This window comes from Mustela erminea, chromosome 4 (assembly GCF_009829155.1).
Source record: "Mustela erminea isolate mMusErm1 chromosome 4, mMusErm1.Pri, whole genome shotgun sequence".
Taxonomy (NCBI): Eukaryota; Metazoa; Chordata; class Mammalia; order Carnivora; family Mustelidae; genus Mustela; species Mustela erminea.
Genome location: NC_045617.1, coordinates 41,343,832 through 41,370,934, shown reverse-complemented (window position 1 = coordinate 41,370,934; position 27,103 = coordinate 41,343,832). Strand labels below are relative to the sequence as shown.

Below are 27,103 nucleotides of genomic sequence, written 5' to 3'. Positions count from 1 at the left end.
AAGCTAATGTTTAACTATTTCATCTATATCCCTTTAAGTATCTTCTTGAAGGCGTTTTTAAATGGGGGAAATGGAAGACTACCTTGTAATTAGGATTTGTGCAGATATGGTTTTATTGTCATACTAGAATGAAGCATAGTTCTCGTATGAAGAGATATTATTTAGTATGGATGCTCAGCTCAAGTACCTGTGGAAAGAAAATGACATCATTGTGTAGAATTCACTTTATTAAAGTGAGTTTCGAACAAGTACTGTTTGGATAAGTTGGGTGGGGGTTGATCCTGTAGGTGTATAGTATGAATAGCTTATTTATTTATTTATTTAATAAACATATAATATATTATTAGCCCCAGGGGTACAGGTCTGTGAATCGCCAGGTTTACACACTTCACAGCACAATAGCTTGTTTATTTTTCAATAATACATCAAGTTAGAATCCTCTCTCTTATCCCATGCCCTGGCGAGAGGGGGCCATTGTTTTCTGGTTCACAGAAAATGCTGGCATTCACTAAATATAACTGGAGATGTACAGTGATGTCTTCCCATTTCTTTTTCTTTCTGGTGTTCTTTTTTTCTCCAGAAACCATGTGAATATTTCTCCTCCTAATAAGTAACTAGTAATAGTCCCAAAAGATGTGTTTTCTTGAAGTGTTTATGATGACAACTGTCTATTCCCAAGTTCCTCAGTGAAGGTACCACACTCCTGAGAAAGGACTTCACTTTGAACTAGGACATGCTCCAAGGTGGAACTACATGAAGCCATTATTATGAAACAGGAGACACCGAAACACAAGTTTTCTAAGCTATTTATCTCTATGACAGAACTGACAGAACGCATATGCATAGACCATCTTCTTCATAGCTTCCCTACCAGGGAGACTCCCCATCCCCCCAAATCAGAAGTCATTGCACCAATCTAAAGAGCTTTGCTTCTGAAGAGGTGAAACCTCATGAACCATAAGACATAAATAAAAACAGGGAAATTATTTTTGCCTTGTATTAAAATAAACATGAGGAGACACATTGAAAAATAAGGAATAGATATGAAGTGAAGCATGAATTTTGGTCCAAGTGGGGATTTAGGTGCTTGTACGTTTCACGCAAGTGAACTTCAGTGCTTCCCAATCCCACCGAGTCCAGGGAATATAATGACGTATGCACAGAGGGCGTCATTCATGTGAATAATCGCTACAGGTTAAGCTACAGTGTGTCCCCAACACGGGCAGTGTGCTCTTCCAGGGGATTCCAGTAACAACTATCACCAGTTGCTATGGGTGTCCTATTCCTGGCAGCATGCTGTGCTGTGGATGCAACAGGGGGTTAGTAAGTGCAAATTAAAGCAGTGAATATGTTGTCTATGTAGTTTTGGAAAGCAGGAGAAGGGTGGGTAGTGGCAACTTTAATTGCCTCATAACCTTAAATTACTTGCATCACACAGGTATTTCTGTGACACATACAGAAGAAGGTGAAATTTACAGAGTTACAGGCATTTATGAGAAAATAGACCAGTATATTAAATTGAATAAAATATATGCTGCTGGAAAAATTATCCTGGAGTATTTGTCAATGGCATGAGTGTCAATCCTCATGCTCACGTAGCTGCTCCTCTGGCTTTTCCTCTGTGGGGAGCTCCTCTCCGAGGCCAAGGTCAGCTGCACCATCATCTTGTCTGGCTTCTCTCCGTTCTCGGGTATGTAGCTGCCCAGGTCATTAACCTCCCCGTCGCTGTAGCTGCCCTCCAGCATGACGCCTCGAGGCTGGGGTATTCCACAGGTGCAAGGAAGCTGCCAACACAGCAAACACACACTGGGATGTGAGCTCTGCCCAGGCTCTCAGAAGAAACTGCCATCTGGTCTCGGTGACCTTTTCTCTGTTCTTTTACTCCCAGTTAGGGGCGGGGCTTGGGGAAATAATGGTGTCGGCAGGGGAACGTGCTAAAAGAGCAGGTGTCCGTTTTTGTTCCAAGTCTACGGAGCAACTCTCAGGGAACATCACATCGTGTCAGAGACCCCTCCGAATGTTCCTGATCAGATAATTGTCCCGTTCCCCCTGAGGTCAGAAACTGATAGGAGCCCTGATAAAAATGTTTCTGAAAACATTATGTGTATGTAGTGTGGTGTGATGGGGTGGGGACTGAAAGGTGTAGCATCGTGGTGCTAGTTTACTCCTACTTGGTTCTAGGTTTCTGGAGGAAAGAACCATTTGACTGTGGACAGGAGGAAGAAAGAAAATCCGGGTGGGAGGGAAGGTGATCCCAGAGGTCACATATGAAAGAGAGGTTCCTAGAAGGGAGGATGTGCTTCCCTGGAAGTGTTTTGTTTGTTTGCTTTTGTTTTTTGTTTTTTGTTTTTTACCCCTCTGGGTTCACAAATAATTGTTTCACCATGTTGAACTGTCATCTTGTTTTTAGCACTAAACAATGAACACCACCACCATTAAAGGGACTTTGTCTTAATTAACTTGGCTTAGCTGCTGATATGTGGCAGGCGCTAAATAAATATTTGAATGACTGAAAGATGTAGCCAGGGTAAATTTCACACTGTTTTCATGTATTATTTTGTTTGCTCTTCACACCAGCTGGTGAAGCAGGTGGAGGGGATGTCACCACCCCAGTTTACAGAGAAGGTCTGACCTGCCCATGGTCCAGAGCTAGACCAGGCTCTCTATCCCCGAGCAGACCCCTCACTCGTGTTAAGGTCACCTTCTCGCGCAGCTGGCGCTCCTTGCGCTCCTGCACGGTGGTCAGGTAGTTGACCGCTGCGTACTCCAGCACCGACAGGAACACGAACACGAAGCTGACCCACAGGTAGATGTCCACCGCCTTGATGTAGGAGACGCGGGGCATGGAGGCGTTCACGCCCGTGATGATGGTGGACATGGTCAGCACGGTGGTGATACCTGCGAACAGAGTGAGAAACAAGCAGTCGTTTGCCTTTGACCGAAGACCCTGGGTGGCTTCACTCCTCTGTTCTTTGTCCCTTCTGCTCCTTTCTCCTAGAGTATCTCCGTCCCTGCCCCTCTGTCTAGCAAACACCTGCTCATCTTTCAAGATTTAGCTTTCTTTTTAAAGATAGATTTATGTATTTCTTTGAGAGAGCAAGAGCGAGCGAGCGAGGGAACAGAGGGAGAGGGAGAGGGAGAGGTAGACTCCTTGTGGAGTAAAGAGCCCCCTCTCCATGCTTGATCCCAGGACCCTGAGATCAGGGCCTGAGTCTAAGGCAGACTCTTAACCTGTTGAACCACCTAGGGACCCCTCAAAATTTGGCTTTTAGGAAGCTTCTTCTGTTCCTCCACCTCTTATACTCACCCACCCCCTCCCACCACATACTGGCCAACACCCTCTGTCTCACCTTGTCCTTCCAGGAGAGCCCGCCCTAGACATGTTGGCAACAAGACATTTATCTTTCCATTCAATTGGTTAAAACAGAGATCTATAGGGGCACCCCACTGGCTCAGTCAATAGAGCCTGCGATCTTGAGGTGGTGAGTTCAAGCCCCACATTGGGCATAGAGGTTATTTTAAAAAATAAAATATATTTTTAAAGATTTTTATTTATTTGACAGAGAGAGAGATCAGGCAGAGAGGCAGGCAGAAAGGAGGAAGCAGGCTCTCTACTGAGCAGAAAGCCTGATGCGGAGCTCTATCCCAGGACGCTGAGATCAAGACCTGAGCTGAAGGCAGAGGCTTAACCCACTGAGCCACCCAGGCACCCCCAAAAATAAAATATTTAAAAATAATAAATTAATAAATAAGTAAATAAATAAATCCGAGATTATGCATAGGAGCAGGTATATATGTACTTCTTATAACTACCTCCCCAAAAGGGGGGAAAAGTATATTTCAGTACTGGTGTCCTTGCTGCTGGTGTAGGATCTTGCAGTCCTGGGCCTGTATTATCAGCAGTCAGAGCAATTCTGACAGCCAACCCCATGCCAGACTAGGCTGCCCATTCAGCAAAGTTGACTTGAGGACGTGGAGGCCAATTTTATCAAGAATGATGCTGGCCTCAGCTAGGGGGGTTAGATTTTTGAAACTAGAATGTCCATTTAGCACAGGACTGTTCAAGCTATGGGACAGTTGCTAAAGGACAGGACATTTGTCAGAAGGGTGTTTGCCTGGGATTTCAGATTAAGCTCAGAACATTTGCTTGGCAAACAACTGAGTCACTGGGGACTGAGGTCACCTTAAGAGCCAGCTCCAACTCAGTGTCACTAAAACCTTGGCAGTCACCCTCCCTCCCCCTTGAAGCCTTGGAACCACTGAGCGAGCCATGGTGGTGTGACTGAGTGGGTGTGACATTTAGGGTGGGGGAGAGAGCTGATAGCAAAGAGCTATTCACAAAATGCTTACAGAGTAGGAATTTTCAGACCTGAGTATGGGTCAGAATTACTAGGAGACCTTGTTCAAAGTGTAGGTTCTGGTCCTTTCTCAGAGATTCTGATTCTGAACTTGTAGATGAGACACGGGATTCTTCATTTTAAACAAATTCCCCCAGAGATGCCATTACAAAGATCCCTTAGGCCACCTTTGGAGAAGCCCTGTTTTAGAAAGTGGTGTCCTCATGCAAGTGAGCAGAAAAAGCACCCACACACCAGGACCACCGACCCCAGAACATGGTTCTAACAAAACTAAAGGGGGGTTGTTTGCACGGGCACTCGTGGGGCCCTGGAAACAGTTTTGCCACATAGGTCCTTAATAATAGTATTTGACCCGTGAATCAATAACCTGGTGTTTCCAAGTTATCACGCCAACAGGGGTGTAGAACCAATTTGAAATGAATGGTTTCATCTGGAAGAAATTACTTGTATTTTCAAATGCCTGAAAGACACACTTGAGATGTTCCTTACCTAAAGGGACTCTGGCGGGCACAGCTCTGCGGTCAATCCAGAAGGAGACCCAGGACAGCATGACCATCAGGGTGGCCGGAAAGTAAGTTTGGAGCAAGAAAAAGAAGATGTGGCGTCGCAACGTGAAGTTAATGTACAGACGGTTGTACCAGCCTGGGGGACACAAGGAAGAAAAGATACCAAACATCATTGCAGCTCACCTCCTGCACACAACCCATTCTGTTCTGGGACTCAAAAATCCCTAGACACTTCCCTGGAAACTTGCCATACATTTACAGAGAGGAAATAAAACCAGTGGGAGTGATTATATGATAACCTACGCCACATGGTGAGTCCCTCTCCAGACATCTTTGGCCCCTGTCTTGTACATAAAGGAAGCCCCTTGAGAAGGCCCATTTAAGATTCCTGTTACTCATTGTTTGGGGCAGAGCCCAGTAATGTCACCGTCACTTGGTTGCTTGTTAGAAATGCAGACTCTCAGCCCCACCCCCCGGATTTACTGTATCAGAATCTCCTTTTAATAATATTTGCCAGATAACTTATCTGCACGATAAAGTTTGAGAAACATTTATTTAAACAAGCCCCTTTGGATTTCTTTATGGAGGCAAATGTTTTAAAGTTAAAATACCATGCTAACCCAAACATTGCATTTAGGAACAGTAAATGATCACAGGCTCAACATGCTTTAGCTCTGCTCTTACATCCTGTACAAGGAGAAAATATGCATGGAGGCGTTCAAAGGAACAGGAGAAAGATGGAAGGAAAAGGAAAAAGCAGGATAAACCCAGGAAGGCAAGGTCTGAACATGAAATGGAGACTTGGCAACTTTAACTTGAATCCCTGGCATCCTGGACAATTATAATACAGTGGTTGTCACTGTAGAGCAGTCCCAGAAAGAGACTGTGGAGGCGCTGTAGACTGACTGTCTGCCCCCCCCACCCCCCACCTAAATTTGTATGTTGAAACCTAATCCTCAACATGATGGTATTTGGAGGTAGGGCCTTCGGAAGTGATTACGTCACGAGTGGGATTAGTGACCCCATAAAAGAGACCCCAGATTGCTCCCTTGCGCCTTCTCCCATGTGAGGACACAGCAAGAAGGTGGCTGTCTCTGAACTGGGAAGCGGGCTCTCATCAGACACTGACTCTTCCAGCATCTTGATCTTGGACTTACCAGCCTCCAGAATTGTGAGAAGTAAATTTCTGTTTATTTCTGAAGTTGCCCAGTCTATGGTCTTTTTGTGATAGCAGCCCAAAGAGACTAAGACAAGAGGAAGTGTCAGAATGCTAAGGATGAAGTGGGGGTCCCCTGAAAAACCAAGACTCCTGAGTGATGTATACAGAAGGTGGGGTATGTTGGATTGCCATGATATGCTGGGAGTAAAGCAGTGCCCTCTGCTACAGATTAGAAGACTTAAAAGTTTGTACTTCCTGTGCAGTCGTGCAATGTTTTGGCAAAAGAAACCACATAAAGACAGGCGCTTGGGTAGCTCAGGCGGCTAAGCATCCTACTCTTGATCTCAGCTCAGGTCTTGATCTCAGAGTCGTGAGTTCAAGCCTTACGTTGGGCCCCACGCTGGGCATGGAGCTTACTCAAAAAAAAAAAAAAAAAGAAAAGAAAAGAAACTACATAAAAGTTTGAATAATATCATCCTAAAGCTGATTAATCAAGACTGGGGTAAGGGTTAGAGAGAGCTGTTCACCTCAGCTGCCAGGAGGAAGAGCACAGAACATGCCCCCAGGCAAGGAGAGGGGGCAAGCCCATTCAGAGCAAGCAAGGAGGGTGCCAAGGTTATAAAGAGGACCTGTGCAAGCAGTATAGTTAAGAGAGAATTCATTCCAGAAAAAAAGAGAGGGAGAGAAGATTAATTGAGTAGAGCAGGAAGAACAGAAATCAGCAGAGCTAAAATAGAACAGTTTCTTGCCTACAGAGGAGGGGGTTCTGGGAATCCTATCTGGGGTGAAATGCCAGCTGCTAAGCTTGGAAATGACTGGCTCAAACGAATTTCCTCACCTGGCTGATGTCTGAGTCTTTACTAATATTCTCTAGATTATCACTTCCAGATGCTTTGGTGGTATCCAAAAAGCACCTCTCCCCCATGCTTGCCACCCCCTCGACCTGATTTAGGATTTCCATCTTTGGCTTCAAATCCAGGTGGCACAGGCAATGCTCCCTTGACAAACCACTGACACCTTTCCTAAAAGAGAGGATGACCCACCCAACCAGGCTAGCGCTGACCACCCCCCACCCAGGCCCCACCTGCCCCCACCTGTACTGCTGTAGAAGGCCAGTTTAGTGGTGGTGTGGAATTCTTGAATGAGGAACTGGGAGAGCGAGATCCGCTCATCCGTCTTTAAGGAGTCGTTGCCCTTTTTCCAGTACAGCATGAGGTCATCCTCCGTGTAGGCATCTGAAAAGACAGGAGACAGCATCAGGCGCAGGTACGAGGGGGTGGGAAGCCAGGCCTGTCTGTGGTGCTCCGCGGGGGGCAGCTCCACATCTCCCACCTGAACTATTGAGCTGGGAGTAAGAAAGGTGGAATAAACAAGCCGCAGTTTAGATGAAGCAAAACAACATTTTTTTTTTCAAGATTTTATTTATTTGACAGAGAGATCACAAGCAGGCAGAGAGGCAGACAGAGAGAGAGGGAGAAGCAGGCTCCCCGCTGAGCAGAGAGCCCAATGTGGGGCTCGATCCCAGGACCCTGAGATCATGACCTGAGCCGAAGGCAGTGGCTTAACCCACTGAGCCACCCAGGCGCCCCACAAAACAACATTTTTAAAAAGACAAATAAGGGTGCCTGGGGGGCTCAGTGCTTTAAGCCTCTGCCTTCAGCTCAGGTCATGATCTCAGGATCCCGGGATCAAGTCCCCTCAGGATCCTGGGATCAAGTCCTGCATCCGGCTCTCTGCTCAGCAGGGAGCCTGCTTCCTCCTCTCTCTCTCTCTGCCTGCCTCTCTGCCTACTTGTGATCTCTCTCTGTCATAAATAAATAAAATCTTAAAAAAAAAAAAAGACAAATGAATTCTCCCTAGTCTTCCAGAAGTCATCAGAGCAAAGCCCTCGAGCCTCAATGCTCCTAATTCCTGCAAAAGTGTTCACCCCACAATGTAACCTGCCATTTATTAAGTTAACACGAATGAAACTGCTATACCCTTATAGAGCAGAAATGGTGAAATTGTGGCAAAACTGCCTTACCTAGGCTGATTTAGCCCTTTCTTTTCTCCTTCCGAAGCATGGTAATGCATCCATTGATGGCGAATATCTTTAAATACTCTCAAGGTAAAGGGACTGTGTTCTAACAAGAAAGGACTCACAAAGTGATGCAAGAGAACACAAGTCCCTTCTCTGCAGGCTTCCAGTTGCTCCTACCCAGGGTAAAATCACAGAGATTCCCTCAGAAGGACCACACCCTCTGGCGCTGCCACGCCCTTGACCCTCACCCACTTTAGTGGGCACACACGGGACTCCAGCTGAGCAAACCTACCGGCAGCCTGGACAGACCTGAGGCAAAAACCTAAAAGCGGCCACTCCAGCCTGCCCACGTGTTCAACAGTTGTTCTGGAGCTCCCTGATGCCCTATTTTATTCCTCTGTTTTATTCTATATCTTACCCTTGACCTGTGTGAGGATTGGTTTTACGTATCCACTTGGCTGGGCTGGAGCACCCAGTTATTCAATCGAACACTAATCTAGGTGTTGCTCTGAAGATGCTTGGTAGACCAGATGCCTACAATCGGTTCACTTGAAGTAAAGGAGATGATCCTTTTTCTGATCTGATCAGTTGAAAAGCTTTAAGAGCAGATTTGAGGTTTCCCCAGGAAGAAGAAATTCTGCAAGTGGAAGGCAGGCTCAGGTCCCACCCGGGGTTTCCCAGCTTGCTCTTCCGACCAGCACAGACTTGCCTCGCCAGCTCCCATGCTCGCACAATTCCTTGCCCTTAATATCTCTTACTGTGTATCTCCAATATTCTGTTTCTCTGTGCATCCTACCTGATGCAGCCTGGAATGCACATTCCCGATGGAGCTAGCTGGGTGTGCTAGGGAAAGCAGGGTACTGGAGCCAATGAGTTAAGTCCTTAGAGCTATGTCCTCAGGCCAGTTATGTCCCTCCATGTAGAATGGAAATAACACTAACCTTCTCCTGGGAGCTGCTGAGGGTGAAATGACTGCAGGTGGGAAGCCACTATGTGGTGGGTAGTTCAGTTTCTCCCTTGGTCCTGGGATTTATTACTCCCTTTTTCCACATGCAGTGCCCTATGCAGGTGTCCATTTGACCTCTGCATCAACATGCCTGCCCTCCTCCACCCCAGATGACTGGGGCCCGGAGATCCCTGACTCACTGCCACAAATGCAGGTAGGCTACAAAGGTGCCCTGGGCTAAAGAGATTCCTCCCTAGGGCTTGGTCACCAGCCAGGAAGGGCCAGTGGGTGGGTGCTGGTATTCGCTTGGGAGGGGTGGACAGTTGGAGTTATGGGAGAGTCCAGACTGTGCCCATCAAAGGAAGCATTTGGGCAAAGACTGAAAAACAGAGCAGCGGTGTAGAGACCTGGAGATACAAGCAAGTAGTTCTTGACGCTGCCTCAGCCTTGCTTTTCCCAGAGCTTGGCTCTTAACCTGGGCAGAGCATCCATGCGTGCAAGTGTCCTGAGGCCCCTCAGTTGTGCCTGAGGCTCTCAAGCGCCACCTGCGCTCACCTGGGCAATTCCCACAGGCAATTGTTGCAAACATGTTTTTGGCATGAAATCTCTTCTTCAACAGAAATCTTTTTCAGAGGAATAATAAAAACAGATCAAAATGAGCTCATACATTGGACACCAGGTAGAAATAGCTGCACATGGAGACCCAGATTTGCTGAGCCCTCTACCACCACCCCCCAAGCTATTGCCCAGGTTCCCACAGAACCAAGTTTAAAACCATTACCGTAGCACCATTAAAAGGGTCTATTATAGGAATGGAGGTTTTAGCCCCAAATTTGTTCCTGATTTTCAAAATTACTCTGCACTTAGCTTTAATCTAAAAAAATCACTGAAAACAATCACTAGCCATGAATGAGGGGACTATGCTGTTCCTGCTAACTGAGAGCGGTGTTGGGAATTACTTGGGTTCTGTGGGCTTCTGTCTGGGACAGTCTACTCACAGCTTTCAATCTCAAGGGAGCACGTTTGTGTGTCCAGGGGAAATCGGCTGAAGTCCATGTTGCACATTGCAGTCACTGTAACCCTACAAGCAAAAAGACAAAAATTCAAAATTTCGGAGGCTGCAAAATACAAATACAGAATGATAAACAGAAAAGGACTGTGCTTCCTTCTGGTAGAACTGCCTCCTTATAATTCATAAACAAGGTGTCAAGATTTAGATAAGTAGCTTAGGTATGATAAAGTCATCATAGTACTCAGGGTTTTATGTTTAACTCCAGAGTGTCTCTACCAACTTCTATCATCTTCAACCATATTAACGGTATTAACATATTGACGTATAAGCATATTAATGATATTAACGATATACGATCTCAATCGATATAAAAATGTGAAATTAAAAACTCCTATGATATTGTTTCTTAGAAGAAACCATAGGAGTATATATTGTTTCTGGTTTTAGATAAATTCAATTTTTTTCTTCTTTTATTGATTTTACCCATATTTAATATTTGTATTCAACATATCAGAAATAATATGAATGAAACACTTCTGGCAGTGGCCAAATGGGGAACTTTTTGTTTTTTTGGCAAAGTTGCTATTTTTATATTGATAATAATATCTCCTACTGGGCATCAGTGTTTTTAGTGGATAATTCCACGGAGATCATGATAATGAAAAAACACTGAAACCTTTTTTGTACCAGCATACAAACACTTCCTGGCATCTGGTGGTTTTGTTTCAGAGTTTACATGAGAAAATGGGCTTCTACATCAAAGGGAAAACAAACACAGATCATTAGTCATAGACGAAAGATCGCCCATCCCATGGGGAATCTCATGGCAGGACATGATTAAGAGTTATTGGCTGATACTGAACAAACTATTTTTCCTTCAACCACACACACACACACACACACACACACACACAAAATTGCTATGTATAAGTTGTAGAAACTGTCTGGATGATTCATGGCCAAAAGGAAAAAAAAATCACTTTTAATTAAAATGAAAATTTCAAGGGAAAGAGCTTTCTTGAAACTGAATTATCAAATATCTGCCTTTATTTTCCCCATTCCAGTTGGGTATGGAATAGTTGTATTCTCAAAGGGATTTTCTATTGCTGGCAGCTGGGTAGCCTTATCTCCTCTGGAAATCCTGATAAACAGGGTGTCTTGAGTGGAGAGGAGTCAGGATAGCAGCTGACTTGGAACACCTAATGGGTGGACTTCCATTTCTACTATGCCTAATGGCATCCCCAACAAGAAACAAACTAGAAACTAAGTTTGGTGACTTAGAGCTAATGAAATCTCAAATGCAGGAAGATTTTGATATCCACAAAAGGACTGAATATCTCTTCTCTTTGTATCAGAAACAGATATTTTTAGAATCACAGATACCAGACTGGTTCTTTGCACCCTGACTTGATATTTTTCCAACCTGTAACTCACATACCACACATTAAATAAGCACAGTTTGTGATTTAATCCGTACTATGTTTATATTTGTTTCTCCGTATCTCATTAAATTGATTTATTGGGGAGCACCTGGGTGGCTCAGTCGGGTAAGTGTCCCGTCTTGATTTCAGCTCAGGTCCTGATCTTAGGGTAGTGAGATCGAGCCCCTCGTTGGGCTTTGTGCTGGGCATGAAGCCTGCTTAAGATTCTCTCTCTTTCCCTCTACTTCTGCTCCCCTCCATTTTTTTTTTTTTTAATTCATTGGCTCTTCCCTTGTCTTGGATGGAAACTTGGCACACCCTGTGATTTTTTTTTTTTTTTTTGCTTATGTCTCAAGTAATGTCAAAACCCTTGTAGGTAACAAAGCATGTCTCAATTCAAAAATGAAAAGAATTTGGTCCAAGATATTAAGCAGCACTTCAAAGTTGATTCACATTAAGACTTCCACTCCTCCTCCTGGCTAAGTTATGAAGTTGACATTTGAGTGGTCAATTCCTGCCCATCTCTGCTCAGCTCCTGCACAGGCGGAAGTGACGGGAGGCAGGACAATTCCTTGGTAGGTGGCTTCATGCTCTCTCCTTGACGCTCTCCAGTAACCATGCTCTACATGGTTGAAGCTGATTCCTTACTTTCCTGGGTTCTTCATTTCCCCTGCTGGACCCCTCCAGGCTTCAGGGCTGTCTTAACCAGTCTCAACTCCCCACCCTGGCTCTTGGTTTACCCACCTGCTGCCCCTTCTACACACACCCAACTATTCCCAGCAACCCGGGGATACAGACTGGCCCCACCACATCCCCAGCGTGTTTAGATGGCTCTTCTCTTGTCCTCCGACTGCACAACATCCCCCACTGGTAGGCACACATGTTCCAAGCTCTTGGAGAAATGCCAGGAAAGGCTCATGCCCACAGCTCTCTCCCAAGAACAATCTTACAAATCTTTTCCTCAGCCCGCAATCAAGGACTCTTTTTTTTTTTTTCCCCACTTAAAACAAACCTATGATTTTATTTGCGATGAAAAATCAAAGCATCTGTTTTTAGCCACAAGGGGGCTCGTGGACAACTTTGATTCTGAACACACAGGAGATTTTCCATCTTCCTTGCTTCTTATGTAGCGCCTCTGGGATCACAAGCAGCGCGTGCTGGGCTAGACTTCATCTGGCTCAGGATTTTATAAGAAATAGGAAATCATACTTAAATTATAAGTGCATGGGATTTATAACAGAAAGTATCACATAGGGGCACCTGGGTGGCTCAGTTGGCTAAGCGACTGCCTTCGGCTCAGGTCATGATCCTGGAGTCTCCGAATTGCGTCTCACATCAGGCTCCCTGCTCAACCAGGAGTCTGCTTCTCCCTCTAACCCTCGCCCCTCTCATGCTCTCTCTCACTCTCTCTCAAGTAAATAAATAAAATTTTTTTTTTAAATATCACATAGGTTATTTTACTTGTGACTCATATGTTCTACATCCTTTTATCAGCCATGTTTATAGCAAGCATACATCCACCCCAGCCAACCAGTTGTTAAACATTCACCAGCACACCAGTGATCACGTGCCTTATGGTCTAGTCTTTTGTGTCCCTGGTAGTGCCATCAGGTTGTGATGTTTTGTGGGTGGTTTTGGAGTTGTAGGATGCCTCGACAGCCTGCCTCAGATGGGAGGACTCCAGGAAGAACCACCTCAACACAGCTGGGGGAAGGGATTTTACGTCCTTGACCCTCCTGAGCAGTTCTATGGCAGAAGGCATCTCAAGCTATGGGGAGGAAAACCCCATACCTCCACTCTGTGTCTAGTAACTAATTGTTTAGATCCCAAGCCAGAGTGAGTCCTGAGGGATCATCATAAATATTCCTTTGGAGGGTGGAGGCAGAAATTCAGCTTCAACGCTGCCCTCTTTGACTCAAAAGATACACCATGCTCCTACCAGGCATCCCTTACTTAGACACTGGTATATGGATTCATCTTTACCGAAACAAAGTCTTTAAAACTGAAATGCACCAGGGCACCTGGGGGGCTCAGTCCGTTAAGCATCTGCCTTCAGCTCAGGTCATGATCGAGTCCTCTGTTGGGTTCTTAGCACAGCGGGGAGCCTGCTTCTCCCTCTCCCCTCCCCCTACTCGTGCTCCCTCTCACTATCTACACCCCCTGAATAAATAAATAAAATCTTAAAAAAACTGAAATGCACCACGAGCACAGCACAGGAGGAGTAAATCAGAACAAACAGAGCCCCTTCTCCATGAAGGCCTGCGGTTCATCTGAACGCGTCCTCCCCAGTGGGACCATGAGTTCCTAAACCATGAGTTTCTAAAGCTGGCCGAGCAGTAAAAGCCAGGCTGCAGCACCTGTGTTGAAGGAACACTTCCCCAGGTCAGTGATAAATCAGCACTTGAACATTTCTAAGGTCTCTGAACTCCTAAGAAAAAAGGCCTATATTCTTCCTATGTTAAAAGTGATGCTCAGAAGACCATTCAAAGTCATACAGCGGCCCAGCTTGTGGTGAGAAAGGATAGCAAACATGCCTGTGGCTGGTGCGGTAAGGAAAGAGAATTTCTTTTAACCCAAATTCTAAGGTATACCTGAAAGATGGGAATTGAGACATCTAAGGAGGCAAGTCTTTCAGAAGAACACATTATCTATTTCGCTGCCTCCCACTAGAGGCCAAATAAATACAACTCAATAAAACTTGGATCAAAGTTTTTAAATTAAAATATAACCTGCAGGGTAAGGCATAAATCATAAGCATCAGCTTGCAAAATTTCCACAAATGTGTTTTTGAGACTAAATAATTTTTTACAGTTTTTTTCTCCCGCATAAAATAGCTTTCCCTTGACGTAGGGAACGTGGTGCCTCCTGAGACGTTACATACTTGCTATCTGGTGGTGGGTATGAAGCAGGGCATGGACTTCATGGAGCACTGGGTGTTACCCGAAAACAATGAATCATGGAACACTACATCAAAAACTAATGATGTATGGCGACTAATAGAACACAATTTTAAAAAAATGTAAAAAATAAAAATAAAAAGAAGAAAAACAAAACAACAACCACCAAAAAAACTAGCTATTCAAAGCCAAAAAGCAAAACTGCCCTTGCAGTTAGAGGAACGCTCTGCCTTCCCGCCCTGCTTCAGGAGCGAGAGGACCTCCAGGAAAAGAGGCAGCCTTACCGCAGGCTGTAGAGCACGGTCCCGTCGGGCTGCACCCGCAGCATGACGTTGTCCGTGGTGGTGTCGTGGATGAAGGAACGCTTGGAGTGCACGAAAAACATGTCTGGGACCCAGATCTTCTTCACTAGCCGGCCGTCAAACGTCATGCTGAGGTTGTTGGTGCTGGGGAAGGACAGCCTCTCGTCCTTCCAGTAGTGTCTCAGGTAGAGGGTCATCGTGAAGTCCTGGAGGGGAGGGGCAGAGAGGGGAACCACACACAGTGAAACGACTGGGTGTCAGCAGGACCCTGGGCACCCCATGGAGCCGTCACTCAGCTGGGGATGAAACCGCAGAGACATGGAGGTCTTGCCTCCGGTCCCTGGGGTTTGCTGCGGTAAGAGGACTGCAGGGGAGGGAACTCAGCCAGACGCTTCTAGCAAAATCCATGTCCCTGAGTCCCAACCCATCCCCTGGCATCTGTCTCCACCCTGACAAGGTGATGCTGTCAGCACTGCTGACCCTCAGTGTGTTAGGGGTGGTGTAGGAGGAAGGGAGGGCTAGATGAGCACCCCAGCTTCTTGACCCCTCAGCTGAGATAACCTGGAGGTATGTTCTTTGCTGATTCTCAGAGTTCCCCTAATGGGACTGAGGTTCACAGCAGTGACTGCCTTGAGGACACGGGACTTTTCCCTTCCTCCCTATCCCTGTCTCACCTTGCCCTACGCTCTTCGTGGGTTTTGGGGGATCATCTCCCAAATAAACTACTTGTGCTAGAATGCTTCTCTCAAGTCTGCCTTTTGGAGACCCCCAAACTAAGTGAGGCTGTAAACAGTCCTGTAAGTCAGGGAGTTGTAGAACATTCCATTTTCCCACCTAAACCCACTGAAGAGGGAAAAAAAAAAAAAGGACCCTTTACAGCAGTTCTGCATTTCCACAGCCAGATACAGGATCTCCAGTTGTGGAATATCTGGCTACATGACAGCTGCAACCTTGGATCCTACTGTCTGTTGGAGAGCTTTTGCCCAGAGTACACATGCCAGGGGAAAGAGCCTAGGCACTGAAGGGAGATCAACTTTGGCATCCAGCTCTGTGTCATACCAACTGGAGGCTTTTGGCAAGTGTCTTTTTTTTTATTTTATGATCAGTAGACACCTTTATTTCTTACAATCACTTCTTTTATACCTTCTACTTTGTTTTTTTCTTTTCGTTTTTGATTGGCAAGTGTCTTCACCTTCCTTGCCCACCTGTAAAATGAGTGTGGGCATTCCCACGGCTCGGGGAGTTGTGAAACCCTGTGAATTCAGGCGTGTCGACCTCCCGGCCCAGCACAGGCCCCGTGTGACTCCACGTGCTCACAGCCCCGGCCACAGAGGCGCTTACCATGTCGACTTCTGAGATGCTGTCCAGGCTCTCCACCTGCACATCCACACCCACAGGAATGGCCGGACCTGCAAATGGGGCATGGCAAGACATTGATCCCTTTTGCTTGCATTTTTACTACAGGCAGGAAGAGCATCCCCCCTGGAACCCGTTTCCTCCGCTTCCTGCTGGATTTGAAGGTTTGGCGTCCCCACATGTCAAGCTGAAGTGAAACCAGAAATCAGAGGTTTGAATCCTGGGGCTGGTTCCCTGGAATATTCCAACAAAGAGCTTTTGTTTGTTTGTTTTTAAGTTTTTTGTCTGAATCATTCAGGTGATTCTAAGGAGAAGGTTTCTATGAAACTTTCTTCTCTGGTTACAGGTGCTCATGGAAAGCTACAGGGATGACCTAGCTCAAAGCTGGGTCTGATCTAAGGAGTGACTCCTAGCACGGGGTGGTCCGCACTGTTCTTTGTATCTGCCTCCTGATTCTGTCATGGAAGTCAATGCCTCTGTCTGGCCCTGAGGCACCCAGAACCAAAGCCACAGGCAGGCCATTCGCCAAGCCTACAGATTTGTATCTTCACCGCATGACAGAGTCGCTTGCAAGGGAAATGTGAGGCATCAGGGTGGCCTGGAAACATTAGAATCTTTTTTTTTTTTTTTTTTTTTTTTTGCATTTCTAGGCCACGAAAACATAATATTCATCAAGAGAAGGAAAGCATTATCAAGGGAATAGATTGCTGCCCCTTCCCCCGCTGGATGTGGGCAAGCATGGGCCACACTTGGATTATCCTAGATGGAGGCGGGTTTGGATCCAACAGCAGCAGGTTACAGATTTGATAGTGACTCCCTTCTAGAACCTGTTTATTCTTTGGGTGAATGTGGCTGGGAGAAATAAAAACATGAGGACGATTTCTGAAACAAATATTTTATTCCAGGAAGAAACCCATATGGATGAAAACCCTATTTGACACAGAAGGGGCTGAAATCTGCCAGCTGCAGGCTAAGCAGACAGCCCTCTGCACTAGATCATTATTTTCTCAAGCTATTTTCATTTAATTAAACCCAGCAGACCGCAGTCTGCCCTCGGATTGACACCCGAGTTCCGTCTGCCAGCTCCCAGATGAGCGCAAATTTTGTCCAAGGTTGTTATTTCAGAGCATTTTCAGGAGGCAGCTTTGGGCTGCGGTGGCCCAGTCTTCCCCTGGCCCTTCCCACAGCCAGCTGCTGGCCTCACCGATCCCCAGCCTTCCTTGTCAGGAGCAGCGGCCTGAGGACAGCTCAGCTAGCTTGCCTGGAAATGGGCAGGGCTGGGCAGGGGCAATACCCAGAAGACCTGTGGGGTCCATCTTGGCCCCCAAGCATAATGGAGGCAGACCTGATTGGGGGAGAACAAAGCGTGTGTGGTCCCTTGGTTGGGCCTCTACCCGTGGACAGTCGGACAGACCCCACCACGAGTGCTTGTCTCATACCTCCAAAGCCGGGCCTCATGCTGAAATCATGGTCGTCTATCCTCAGAAGCTGCTCTGACTTGGTCAGTGGCGATTTGGTGATATCAGGGCTTCGCTTCAGAATGGGGCTGCCAAGGCGGGGAGAAACAGGTTCATCACAGATTCCAATCAAGACAGATAAAAAAAAAATTTTTTTTCAGTCAGATTCGATCGTGACAGGTTTGGTGGGTTGTGTTATTTCTTCTTTTATAAGCTATTGGATAGCCTTGCCTCCTCTCTCCAGCTTTCTGGATTAATGAGCTCACCCGGCAGGTCCAAGACAGTGGTTTAGAATCATAACTGAGGGGCTTTAAAAAGTGCCAATGCCCAGAGCCCACCTCAGAGATTTGGATTTGGCTGTTCTGGGAATAGGGCCTGGCAGTTGGCATTTATAAAAGGCTTCCCAGATTATTTTACTATTTATTTATTTATTTTAAGATTTTTATTTATTTATTTGAGAGAGAGAGAGCACATGAGAGGGCATGAGTGGGTGGTCGGGGGAGAGGGAGAAGTAGGCTCCCTGATAAGCAGGGAGCCCAATGTGGGACTCAATCTCAGGGTCCTGGGATCACGACCTAAGTCTAAGGCAGACACTTAACCCATTGAGCCAAAAGCTTCCCAGATGATTTTAATGTGTAGCTAAGGCTGAGAAATGCTGGTCCTGTCCTTACTACGGATTTAGTGAGTACTTACTGTCCTTACTAAGAAGTCTAAACTCCCCCAAAACACTTCAGCCATTCTGGGAGAGTTTGAGCTGGAGGGCAGAGAAAGTGGGTGTGGGCAGAGCTTGGCACCCTTGACCTCTGCTGGCCCATTCTGCAGAAAGAGTTTGGACTTGCCCTTGGATACCCACCATCCTTGTTCCATGGGAAATAGCTTCTTGTTCTTCTGCTGCCGCATTGCACCAATGGCCGTTTTAATTTATTTTTTATTTTTTCCTGAAGAGGTAATCTATTTACAGGGGCGGACAATTTTAGGAAAGGAAATGGAGTGGAAAATTGACATCCTGTCTTTGCTTTCAACTACCCCATTCCCCATCCACAGGTACCTCTCTGAACGACTTCTTGTCTCTGTCCAGACTTTCTTGGAGATACAACTACAAATATATGTTCTTAGTTCTCCCCTTTTTAAAATCCAAATTTTTTTTAAAGATTTTATTTATTTATTTGACAGAGAGAGATCACAAGTAGGCAGAGAGGTAGGCAGAGAGAGAGACAGAGGAGGAAGCAGGCTCCCCGCTGAGCAGAGAGCCCGATGCAGGACTCGATCCCAGGACCCCGGGATCATGACCTGAGCCGAAGGCAGCGGCTTAACCCACTGAGCCACCCAGGCGCCCTTAAAATCCAAATTTAATGTATTATATAAATGCTCCTACTTTTTCTTCTTTTATTTAAATATACTTCAGCTTTTTTCCCATATGTAAATATCCCAAGCCTCTTATTCTGTTTTATACCATGTAGTGTTCCCTACGTGGATACACCGTAACTCATGTGACTATCCTCTACGGGTGGAAATTTGGGTTGTTTCTAGTCTTCTGCTGTTACAAACGAAGCTGCAGTGGCCTTGGACGGTCTTCATTCACCCACCTGCACCAGCTCTAGAATCCACAGAAATCACTGACTACCTTCCCAGCTCCCCCTTATGCTAACACCAGCGTTCTCTTCAGGCTACCACCACACACACCTCCTTTCCCCTGGATTCAATGGCTTCCTTGTTCAAACCTAGGTTCCTGAGCTTCCCTTTTCCTCTGATGTTTCTGATTCAGTGGGTCTGGGCTGCGGCTCAAGAATCTGCACCTGTAAGACTTTCCCAGATGCCACCGATGCCACTGGTCTGGAGACAACATTTTGAGAACCGCTCTGTTTCCTTTTGTCCTCGGTATACACAGTTTCCTCCCTTATAACTACCTCAGTCCACCTTTATGTCCTTGCTATCTTCTTTCTTGAAGAAACCTTTCATCATTTTGGTGGGGGGGTGGGGGTGAGGGGAACCTGTCTGAGAGACAGAGAAACCCTGACACTGCCTACTCTGTGCCTTTAGGCAACTTGTTCCCTGAGACTCGGTTTCCTCAACCAATAGAAGGTAAAGTCCTGTGACCTGACAAGGAGTGTGAGGAGTAAATGAGATAAGGTGCACAGAAGTACTCTTCAGACTCTAAAGGATACCCCAATGGACGGAGCCACTGTCATTAATGAACCGACAAGGAAGTTTCCTTTCGAGGTAAGGAAATTACTGCAAAGGAAGCAGTCCAGGGAAAGAATCTGAACTAGTGAGCCAGGACCAAGCTATGCTGCTTATGGATGTAGGAGAGGAAGACGCTGGGGACTTGAAGAGGAGGAAAACTGTTCCCTGTCACCTCTCACAACCTCTTTCACCTAGCGGGACTGGGAGCCCCGCCATCTTTTCCTTTCCAGTTCTCCCCTCCTCTGGTCCCCAACCTTCTGCCTCCTGCTCCTTGGCCAGGGGTGGGGGTTGCTGCTGAAAGTCACCACAGCTCAGGTGTGGGGAAGAGACATCTTTAGAATTGTGTGCATGCATTTACCGTCATGCCTGTCTTACTTGTTGACATCTTTGTGTACTTCTGGTCATTGTTTCTGTCTACGATGAAAATTAACACAGAGATGTGCTGGAGGCAGTCTAGATACTCAGATCAACAAAGCACCCCTCACTCTTCAGATCTCCTTCCAATATAGTCAGAATAAAATGTGAAAGAACATAACAAAACTATGAAGTTTCAGTGCATTAATTTAGCCTTTTGATGAGCATTTCCCCAGTACCCACAGGAGCAGGGATTTGGAGAATTAATTACTTAGAACCACTGGTCTGAGGAGGTCTGCCTTAAAATATCTGCCCTATTAGTTCACCCTGACTTGAAACTGATGCCATTCTTTTTTTTTTTTTTTAAGATTTTATTTATTCATTTGACACAGAGAGATCACAAGTAGGCAGAGAGGCAGGCAGAGAGAGAGAGAGGAGGAAGCAGGCTCCCTGCGGAGCAGAGAACCCGATGCAGGACTCGATCCCAGGACCCTGAGATCATGACCCGAGCCGAAGGCAGCGGCTTAACCCACTGAGCCACCCAGGCGCCCAAAACTGATGCCATTCTTAACTTGGGTCTGCCACAAACCTGTTACTGCAGAGAGTAACACATTGCCAGGCGAAGTGCACTGCTTGGACATCCTTGCTCTCTGGCTTGTGAATTCAGCCAAATGGGCACTGGCAGGAGATGACACAGCAGGACATTTATTCCTCATTCTCTTCCTGCTTCAATCTCTGGGAATAGCAACGTGTCGCTCTGTGATTACAGATAATCACAGTATCTTCAATAGGCTCCAATAACACTGTTTCCCCTCTGGGACCGAGGGTAGTCATGGCTTCCCACTGGTCCTTGTCCTTAAGGACACTGGCATCAGGTATTCCCTGAACCTTGCCCACAGCTCAACGAGTAGTCCCTTTATTCAACTATCCATTAAGCCTTTTTGAGTACAATGCTGTTTTCTGCCAGGACTCGACTGAGGCACTCACATCAGGACTGATGCATAAGGATGACGTCATCTGTAGCAAAGAGGAGCAGAGGCAGTAGCTGGGCAGGAGCAGGTCCCAGGAATGGGTCCAAGAGTGGGGAAGGGCTAAGAGTGCAGGGAGCGCTGTCTGGGCTACAGGCCATCACAGCTGATGGTCAGCAGGGGCAGGATGAGATCACAGGCCACCAAGGGCAGAGTCTTGTTTATCTTTAGCACCTCGTACACTGCTGGGCCCCTGTGGGCTCGCAACACATGTTAGTGGAATGAAGGAAAGAATTAGCCCCCTTGATGGGCATCTGAAAAGGGAAGCAGGGAAAGTTGAAAGAAGGGCTTGGGATAGAAATTGATCTTGACCCAGTTCTTTCTTTGGCTTCCGGCCAGCCTGCAACAGAGACGGGCTCTGAGACGCCACTGCCTCTCCCATCGTGACGCTTAGACTGTAGCCTAGAAAAGACTCATAAGATCCTTAAGGTCTTTCTCACTGATGTTGTTTAATATTTTTAAATAACTTTTTTTTTACTTATACACCCATGTTAAATTTATAAAGTAGATTTAAATAAAAAGGAGAAAATAAAAACCACTCAGAAATCATCTTTGCCACCTGCATATACCCTTGTCCTCTGAAAGAGAGAGAACAAGAGAAAGAGAAGACACTGTAACCTGCTTTTAAACTCAAGTTATGATATATCATGAAATATTTTACATGGCATTGGCATCTTTTTACCAACCAGGCATATGATAATTAATTTTTTTTAAGTAGGCTCTGCACTCAATGTGGGGCTCGAACTCACAACCCCCAGATAAAGGGTTACATGCTCTACTGACTGAGCCAGCCAGGGGCCCCTGATTGTTAGTCTTGAAATGAAGTATGGCACACAGCTGGTAATAGGAATAAGAAACACTGCTTGAATAGGACACTGCCAGGTACTGTGCTAACTTATATTACACGTGTTATATTACACAGTAGGCTTTATTATTATCCCCATTTCAGGGGTGACTGGCTGGCTCCGTGGGTTAAAGCCTCTGCCTTCAGCTCAGGTCATGATCCCGGGGTCCTGGGATCGAGCCCCACATCAGGCTCTCTGCTCAGCAGGGAGCCTGCTTCCCCCCCTCTCTCTGCCTGCCTCTCTGCCTACTTGTGATCTCTGTCTGTCAAATAAATAAATAAAATCTTAAAAATAAAGAAAATATTATTATCCCCATTTTATACATGAGGAAACTAAGACAAAGGGGATCCGAATAACTTGTAAACATGATGGATTCGGGAGTCAAATCCAGAGGGTCCGGCTCCAAGTGTTGGAAGCAAGGTTGGCCATGGTGCCTCATTGAAAGATTTGGTTTCCATTGCCCAGAATTTGGGTTAGATATAGAAGGTCCAAGCTTATCTTTCCCCCTCACATAGGAGTTAACATGGACCTTACACAAAACTGATGCTCACTTATTTATTGAATGAGCCTCTGGGAAGTTATGAAGAAAATATAGACATGCCCAAGTTATGATGATATAGGTTGACATTTGAGACAGTTTTTTGGACTGAACAGAGGGTGTACATTTTGAACCACCCATGTCCATCTTATCCTCTTGGACAGAATGAAAATTTCTGACCTACAGTACATCTTGATGTTTCCTTGTTATAGTTCCTGGTCAGCTTGTATGTGGATAATGTTTTCCCAAGACCCCTCTCAGAACTCTTTCAGAGGTTGGATAGAACAGCGATGGGAACCTGAGATGAGCCAAGGCACCTGCGGCAGTCTCCCTCACTTCGCTGATAGCAGAACGCCTGATAAGTTACACTTCACTCTGCTGATTATGTCATCTCTGAGAAGACAGAGAACTTAATTTGGATGAGGAAGGGATTTTTTCAACCAGCTAATGAAAACAACCTTTTTTTCATGGCATTGGTAATCATCACATCTACATAAAAACTCCTTTCCAGCCTCAGCTCCCACTCTGTCCCCCACGTCGTGCAGTTGCCCATTACCCCTCTATGCTTTTTGTTCCTGCCGTCCCATCTGTCTGGAAAGTCTTTGCCACCATTCTTCATACGTCTTCTTACCCAGACAATGCCTTGCATGCCCAGATCAAATATCACCTCCTCCTGGAAGAATTCCCAGGTTTCCCCCCCTTCCCACCGAAGTCAATACTTCTCCTCTGCCTTTATTAGAATGTGCACCAGCTCCTCTGTGTGTGTGTGTGTGGTGTGTGAGGGGAGGAAGCTTTTGACCACTTCTTGCACTTCACCGTGAACTCTACCAGGGAGGAACTCTACCTCGTGTACCTCTATAGCCCCAGCTCCTCGCTATGTGCAGAACTCAGATTTCACAAAAATACATAGAAAATATGGAGGGAGAAGCATAAACCCAAGGGTACATTCTGAAGAATCAAATGGTCCTGTGAGAAATGTGCGAAGGAGGTCAAGGTTTAAATGAGGGACACAAGAAAGGTGCTCAAGACAAGCAGCTTTCCTTAAAAGTGTATTCTGAGTCAGGGGAGTGTACAGAGGGAAATACTCTGTTTGGAGGAGAGCGGGCAATGTTAGCCAATGATTAAGGTAAGGCTGAACCTCTGCTAACAGAATTAAGTCTCCATCAAAGAGACTGGCCTCTGCATTGGGAAGGGAGCAGTGAAAAGAACGAGTTACTGCCCAGAATAGTGAAAATGCGGGCATGAGATCACCTAACTCAGGGTTTCTCAGCCTGACTACACTTTGGGGTCACCCAAGAAACTTAAAACCTCCCAGGCCACACCCCATACCGGGACCCAGCCATCAAGAGCTGTCAAACCTCCTCGGTCAATGTTGAGAACCACTGTTCTAATTTTTGTTTAAGTGGAACTCAAGCCTACAGATCCAGATGAATCACAGCTCAGGAAATTTAAGGATTCTGCAGTAGAGAAAAATCTGGAAAATAAGAGAGAGTCCAGAGAACTGGGGACAAGAGATTGACAAAGAAGAAAAAAAGGTATCATGAAAGCTGCTGAATTAAGCTCCAAGATGATTCCTGGCCACATCCTAGAACTTTGATTACGAAGACAACTTGGGAACTTGCTGTGTCCCATCCTGTCGATGGCATGAAACCAGTTAGGGCTCAGACAGAGTGAGACATCCTACACTATCTCCTTTCCTTGGGCGGTGATGGTGGTGGTGCTGCTGCTGTTTACTCTCTAACTGGCAGATCCGCGGAGTGTCCCCAGATGCCGTGCATGGTGTAACTGTCCTCCAGGCAGAGACGAGCCTTAAGGGCTGCCTAGTGGGATGAGGGTCTGTGCGGGAGCTTCCTATCTGCGCCCATCACAAGATGGCAGAGGTGAGGCCCCGGGCCCTTAGAGGTTCACTGAGCTTTATGGCAGTCAAGCCCTTTCCCGTACTTTGGCTCACACAGTCCTTATAATAACCCTAAGGTGACAGACCTAACTGACTCCCCTTTACAGATGAAACAGACTTGAGAATGTGCAGTGACTTGTCCCCAGTCATGGGGTATGTGGTAGCTCTAGGTCCAAAAGCCAGGGACCCATGCTGTTTGAATCCACCACCATCCCATTGAGCTTAGGAGCTTTGGTGATACATTCTTAGGGTTGCCTATCACTGTTCCTGCCCAAGCCAAAACAGCCACGGAAATCCTCAAAGACACACATCCTGGGCCCCTTATTGCCTTATGGGAACATACATTGAGGGCTAGGATGGCAAGCCGAGTAAGGGCTTGGGGGTGGGGTGTTATCTGGCTGTTTTATATGGGTGGCCAGGGAACACGTCCCTCAAAGTGGCAATCAGACAGAGGCCTGAAGAACGTTAGGGAACCACATGCTGAGGCTACCTAAGAGTGCTCCTGGCAGAGGCAGCAGACAGAGACTGGGGGCGGGGGGGGGGAGGGAGGGGGTGCTGCTCAGTTGTGGCAGGAGCAGCAAGCCGGCCAGTGTGGCGATGGAAGGGAGGTGGGAGAGGAAGGCGGGGGCCAGACCAGCTGAGTTTGGTCTGCGGCCCACGTAAGACTGAACACGGGGCTACTCTCCAGTGTCACCCTGAGTCAGGCCACTATGATATTTTGTATACTTTTTAATATTTTAAAAATATGTTTATATTTTTTATTTTGTATATTTTGTGTACTTAGGACATTTTGTATATTTGAGACAATGACCTGATACAGCAGGAAGGGCACCCGTCAGTGAAGAGGCAGGCGCTCTGCCTCAGGCCCCAAGTTCCCTAGCTGATGAGAGAATACAACACATTTCTGCTTTCTTTCTTTTATTTTTTCTAAACCCTTTTTTTTTTTAAATTTTGTGTATTTATTTGACAGAGAGAGAGCGCGCGCATAAACAAGAGGAGTGGCAGGCAGAGGGAGAGGGCAAAACAGGCTTCCCGATGAGCCTGATGTGGGGCTCAATCCCAGGACCCTGGGATCACGACCTGAGCTGAAGGCAGAGGCTTAACCATCTGAGCCACTGGCACCCCAACACGTTCCTGCTTTCTGTCTGTTTCTGATAACTCTGCTGTGAAATAAGGGGTTGGGCCGTGGGGGAGCTTGGAGACCTTTTAAGCCTTTTCCAGAAGGCATCCCCTCTATGGTACTAGAGGTAACCTACAGCTCTAGCCTCGTGGGTGGATGGCAGTGTGGGAAGGGTCTATCCATTGGCAGAGCCCCACAGATGTGGTTTTGGTTTCTTCCAGACCCACCAGCACAGGCTGTGTGTGAGTGAGTGTGTGTGCATGTGTGCATTTAATCTTTATTTATCCAATAAGGATGTTACCCTAATGTTATTTATATTATATTTATATTTCTTGAATTGCTACAGAGGTGGTACATTTTTCCACATAGCGAATAAGTATTTTGTATTTTCTTTTGGGTGTAAATAGTTCATTTCTTTTGATTTCTTACTAAGCTGGATTTTTGAATAAGTAACCAATAATCTGCTTTTCAAACCAGAATGCTGGGTTTGGTTTGTATGTAATGGGTATGTAATGGGTAATTTTATGTGTCACCTTTGCTTGGCCATGGTACACAGTTTCTGGTTAAACATCAGTCTGTTTAAACAAGATGTTGCACTGAGGGTTTTTGTTATGTTTTGTTTATTTGCTTTAGTTTTTATTGAGAGACAGAGAGAGAGAGAGAGAGAGCGCACGTGTGCAGCGGGGGAGGGACAGCAGGAGAGGGAGAGAGAAGCTTAAGCAGGATCCCTGTCCAGTGTGGAACCTGATGTGAGCTGGATCCCATGACCCTGAGATCATGACCTCAGCCAAAATCAAGAGTCAGATGCTTAACAGACTGAGTCATCCATGTGCCCTGAAGTGAGGTATTTTTAAAGATGTGATTAACATTTACATCAGTGGATTTTAAGCAAAGCAGATTGATTTTCATTGGGTGGGTCTCATCCAATCAGAGAGAAAAGAGATCAATTGATTGATCAATCAATCCAATCATAAGAGAAAAGGCTGAGATCCTCTGAGGAAGAGGGAATTCCGCCACCAGATCACTTTCAGACTTGAGCTACAGCCTCAACTCCTGCTGCTGTACAGTTAATCTTACTCCCTCCTCTCTCTCCATACATGTATATTACACCACATCTGTGTCACGCAATGTATCTATGCAACACTGTATATACAGATAGATACATATTACAAGCAGCCTGGTGGTTCTGTTTCTCTGGAGAACCCTAAAACAGGGTGTGAGCACTCCTTGACACTGGAGGTCAGCACACCTGTGGGAGACCTGAGCTGCCTGGAACCAAAAGATATCAGGCTGGTGCGGGTGGGACCAGCCCAACTTCAGTGTGGCTTCTGATGCTACAGCCAAGTCCTATCTCGGGCTCATTTGATCAAGTTTCTTCTTGCCACCGTGACTGATGCCTATTCCCACCAACCTGGTGGGTCCTTAGTACAAACACCCAAGATGCTATCGCCCTCCACGGGGTCAAAAGGGCACAGGAAGACCATGTTTGTTTCCTTACTTCTCAGGTAAAATCTTGACCTAGATCATCTCTTTTATCTTCTACATATGTCCCAGCATAAATTCCACATGTGTTCCCATTTGAAGACACTGGATTACTTTCTTTTAATTTAAAGCTCTAATTTTTTCCCCACCTGTTCTCTTTATCAGAATTCTCAGATTGTATTTTTCCCATTTATTATAGTTCTTTAACTATTTTCTAACTC

The 27,103-nt window shown here is 46.1% G+C and overlaps 1 protein-coding gene across 1 annotated transcript in view; it reads right to left on the bottom strand.

The window, feature by feature from the left end:
* Positions 1-356: 356 nt before the first annotated feature.
* LOC116587741 (gamma-aminobutyric acid receptor subunit rho-1) overlaps positions 357-27,103 on the bottom strand; it is a 33,471-nt gene continuing 6,724 nt past the window's right edge. Inside the window, exons 2-9 of the mRNA XM_032338324.1 lie at positions 17,417-17,523; positions 15,963-16,030; positions 14,604-14,827; positions 9,988-10,070; positions 7,118-7,258; positions 4,848-5,000; positions 2,702-2,898; positions 357-1,784 (exon numbers count right to left, since the gene is read on the bottom strand). Coding sequence (XP_032194215.1) covers positions 1,491-1,784; positions 2,702-2,898; positions 4,848-5,000; positions 7,118-7,258; positions 9,988-10,070; positions 14,604-14,827; positions 15,963-16,030; positions 17,417-17,523 — 1,267 coding nt within the window. The 3' untranslated portion in view covers positions 357-1,490. The remainder of the gene's footprint in view (positions 1,785-2,701; positions 2,899-4,847; positions 5,001-7,117; positions 7,259-9,987; positions 10,071-14,603; positions 14,828-15,962; positions 16,031-17,416; positions 17,524-27,103) is intronic.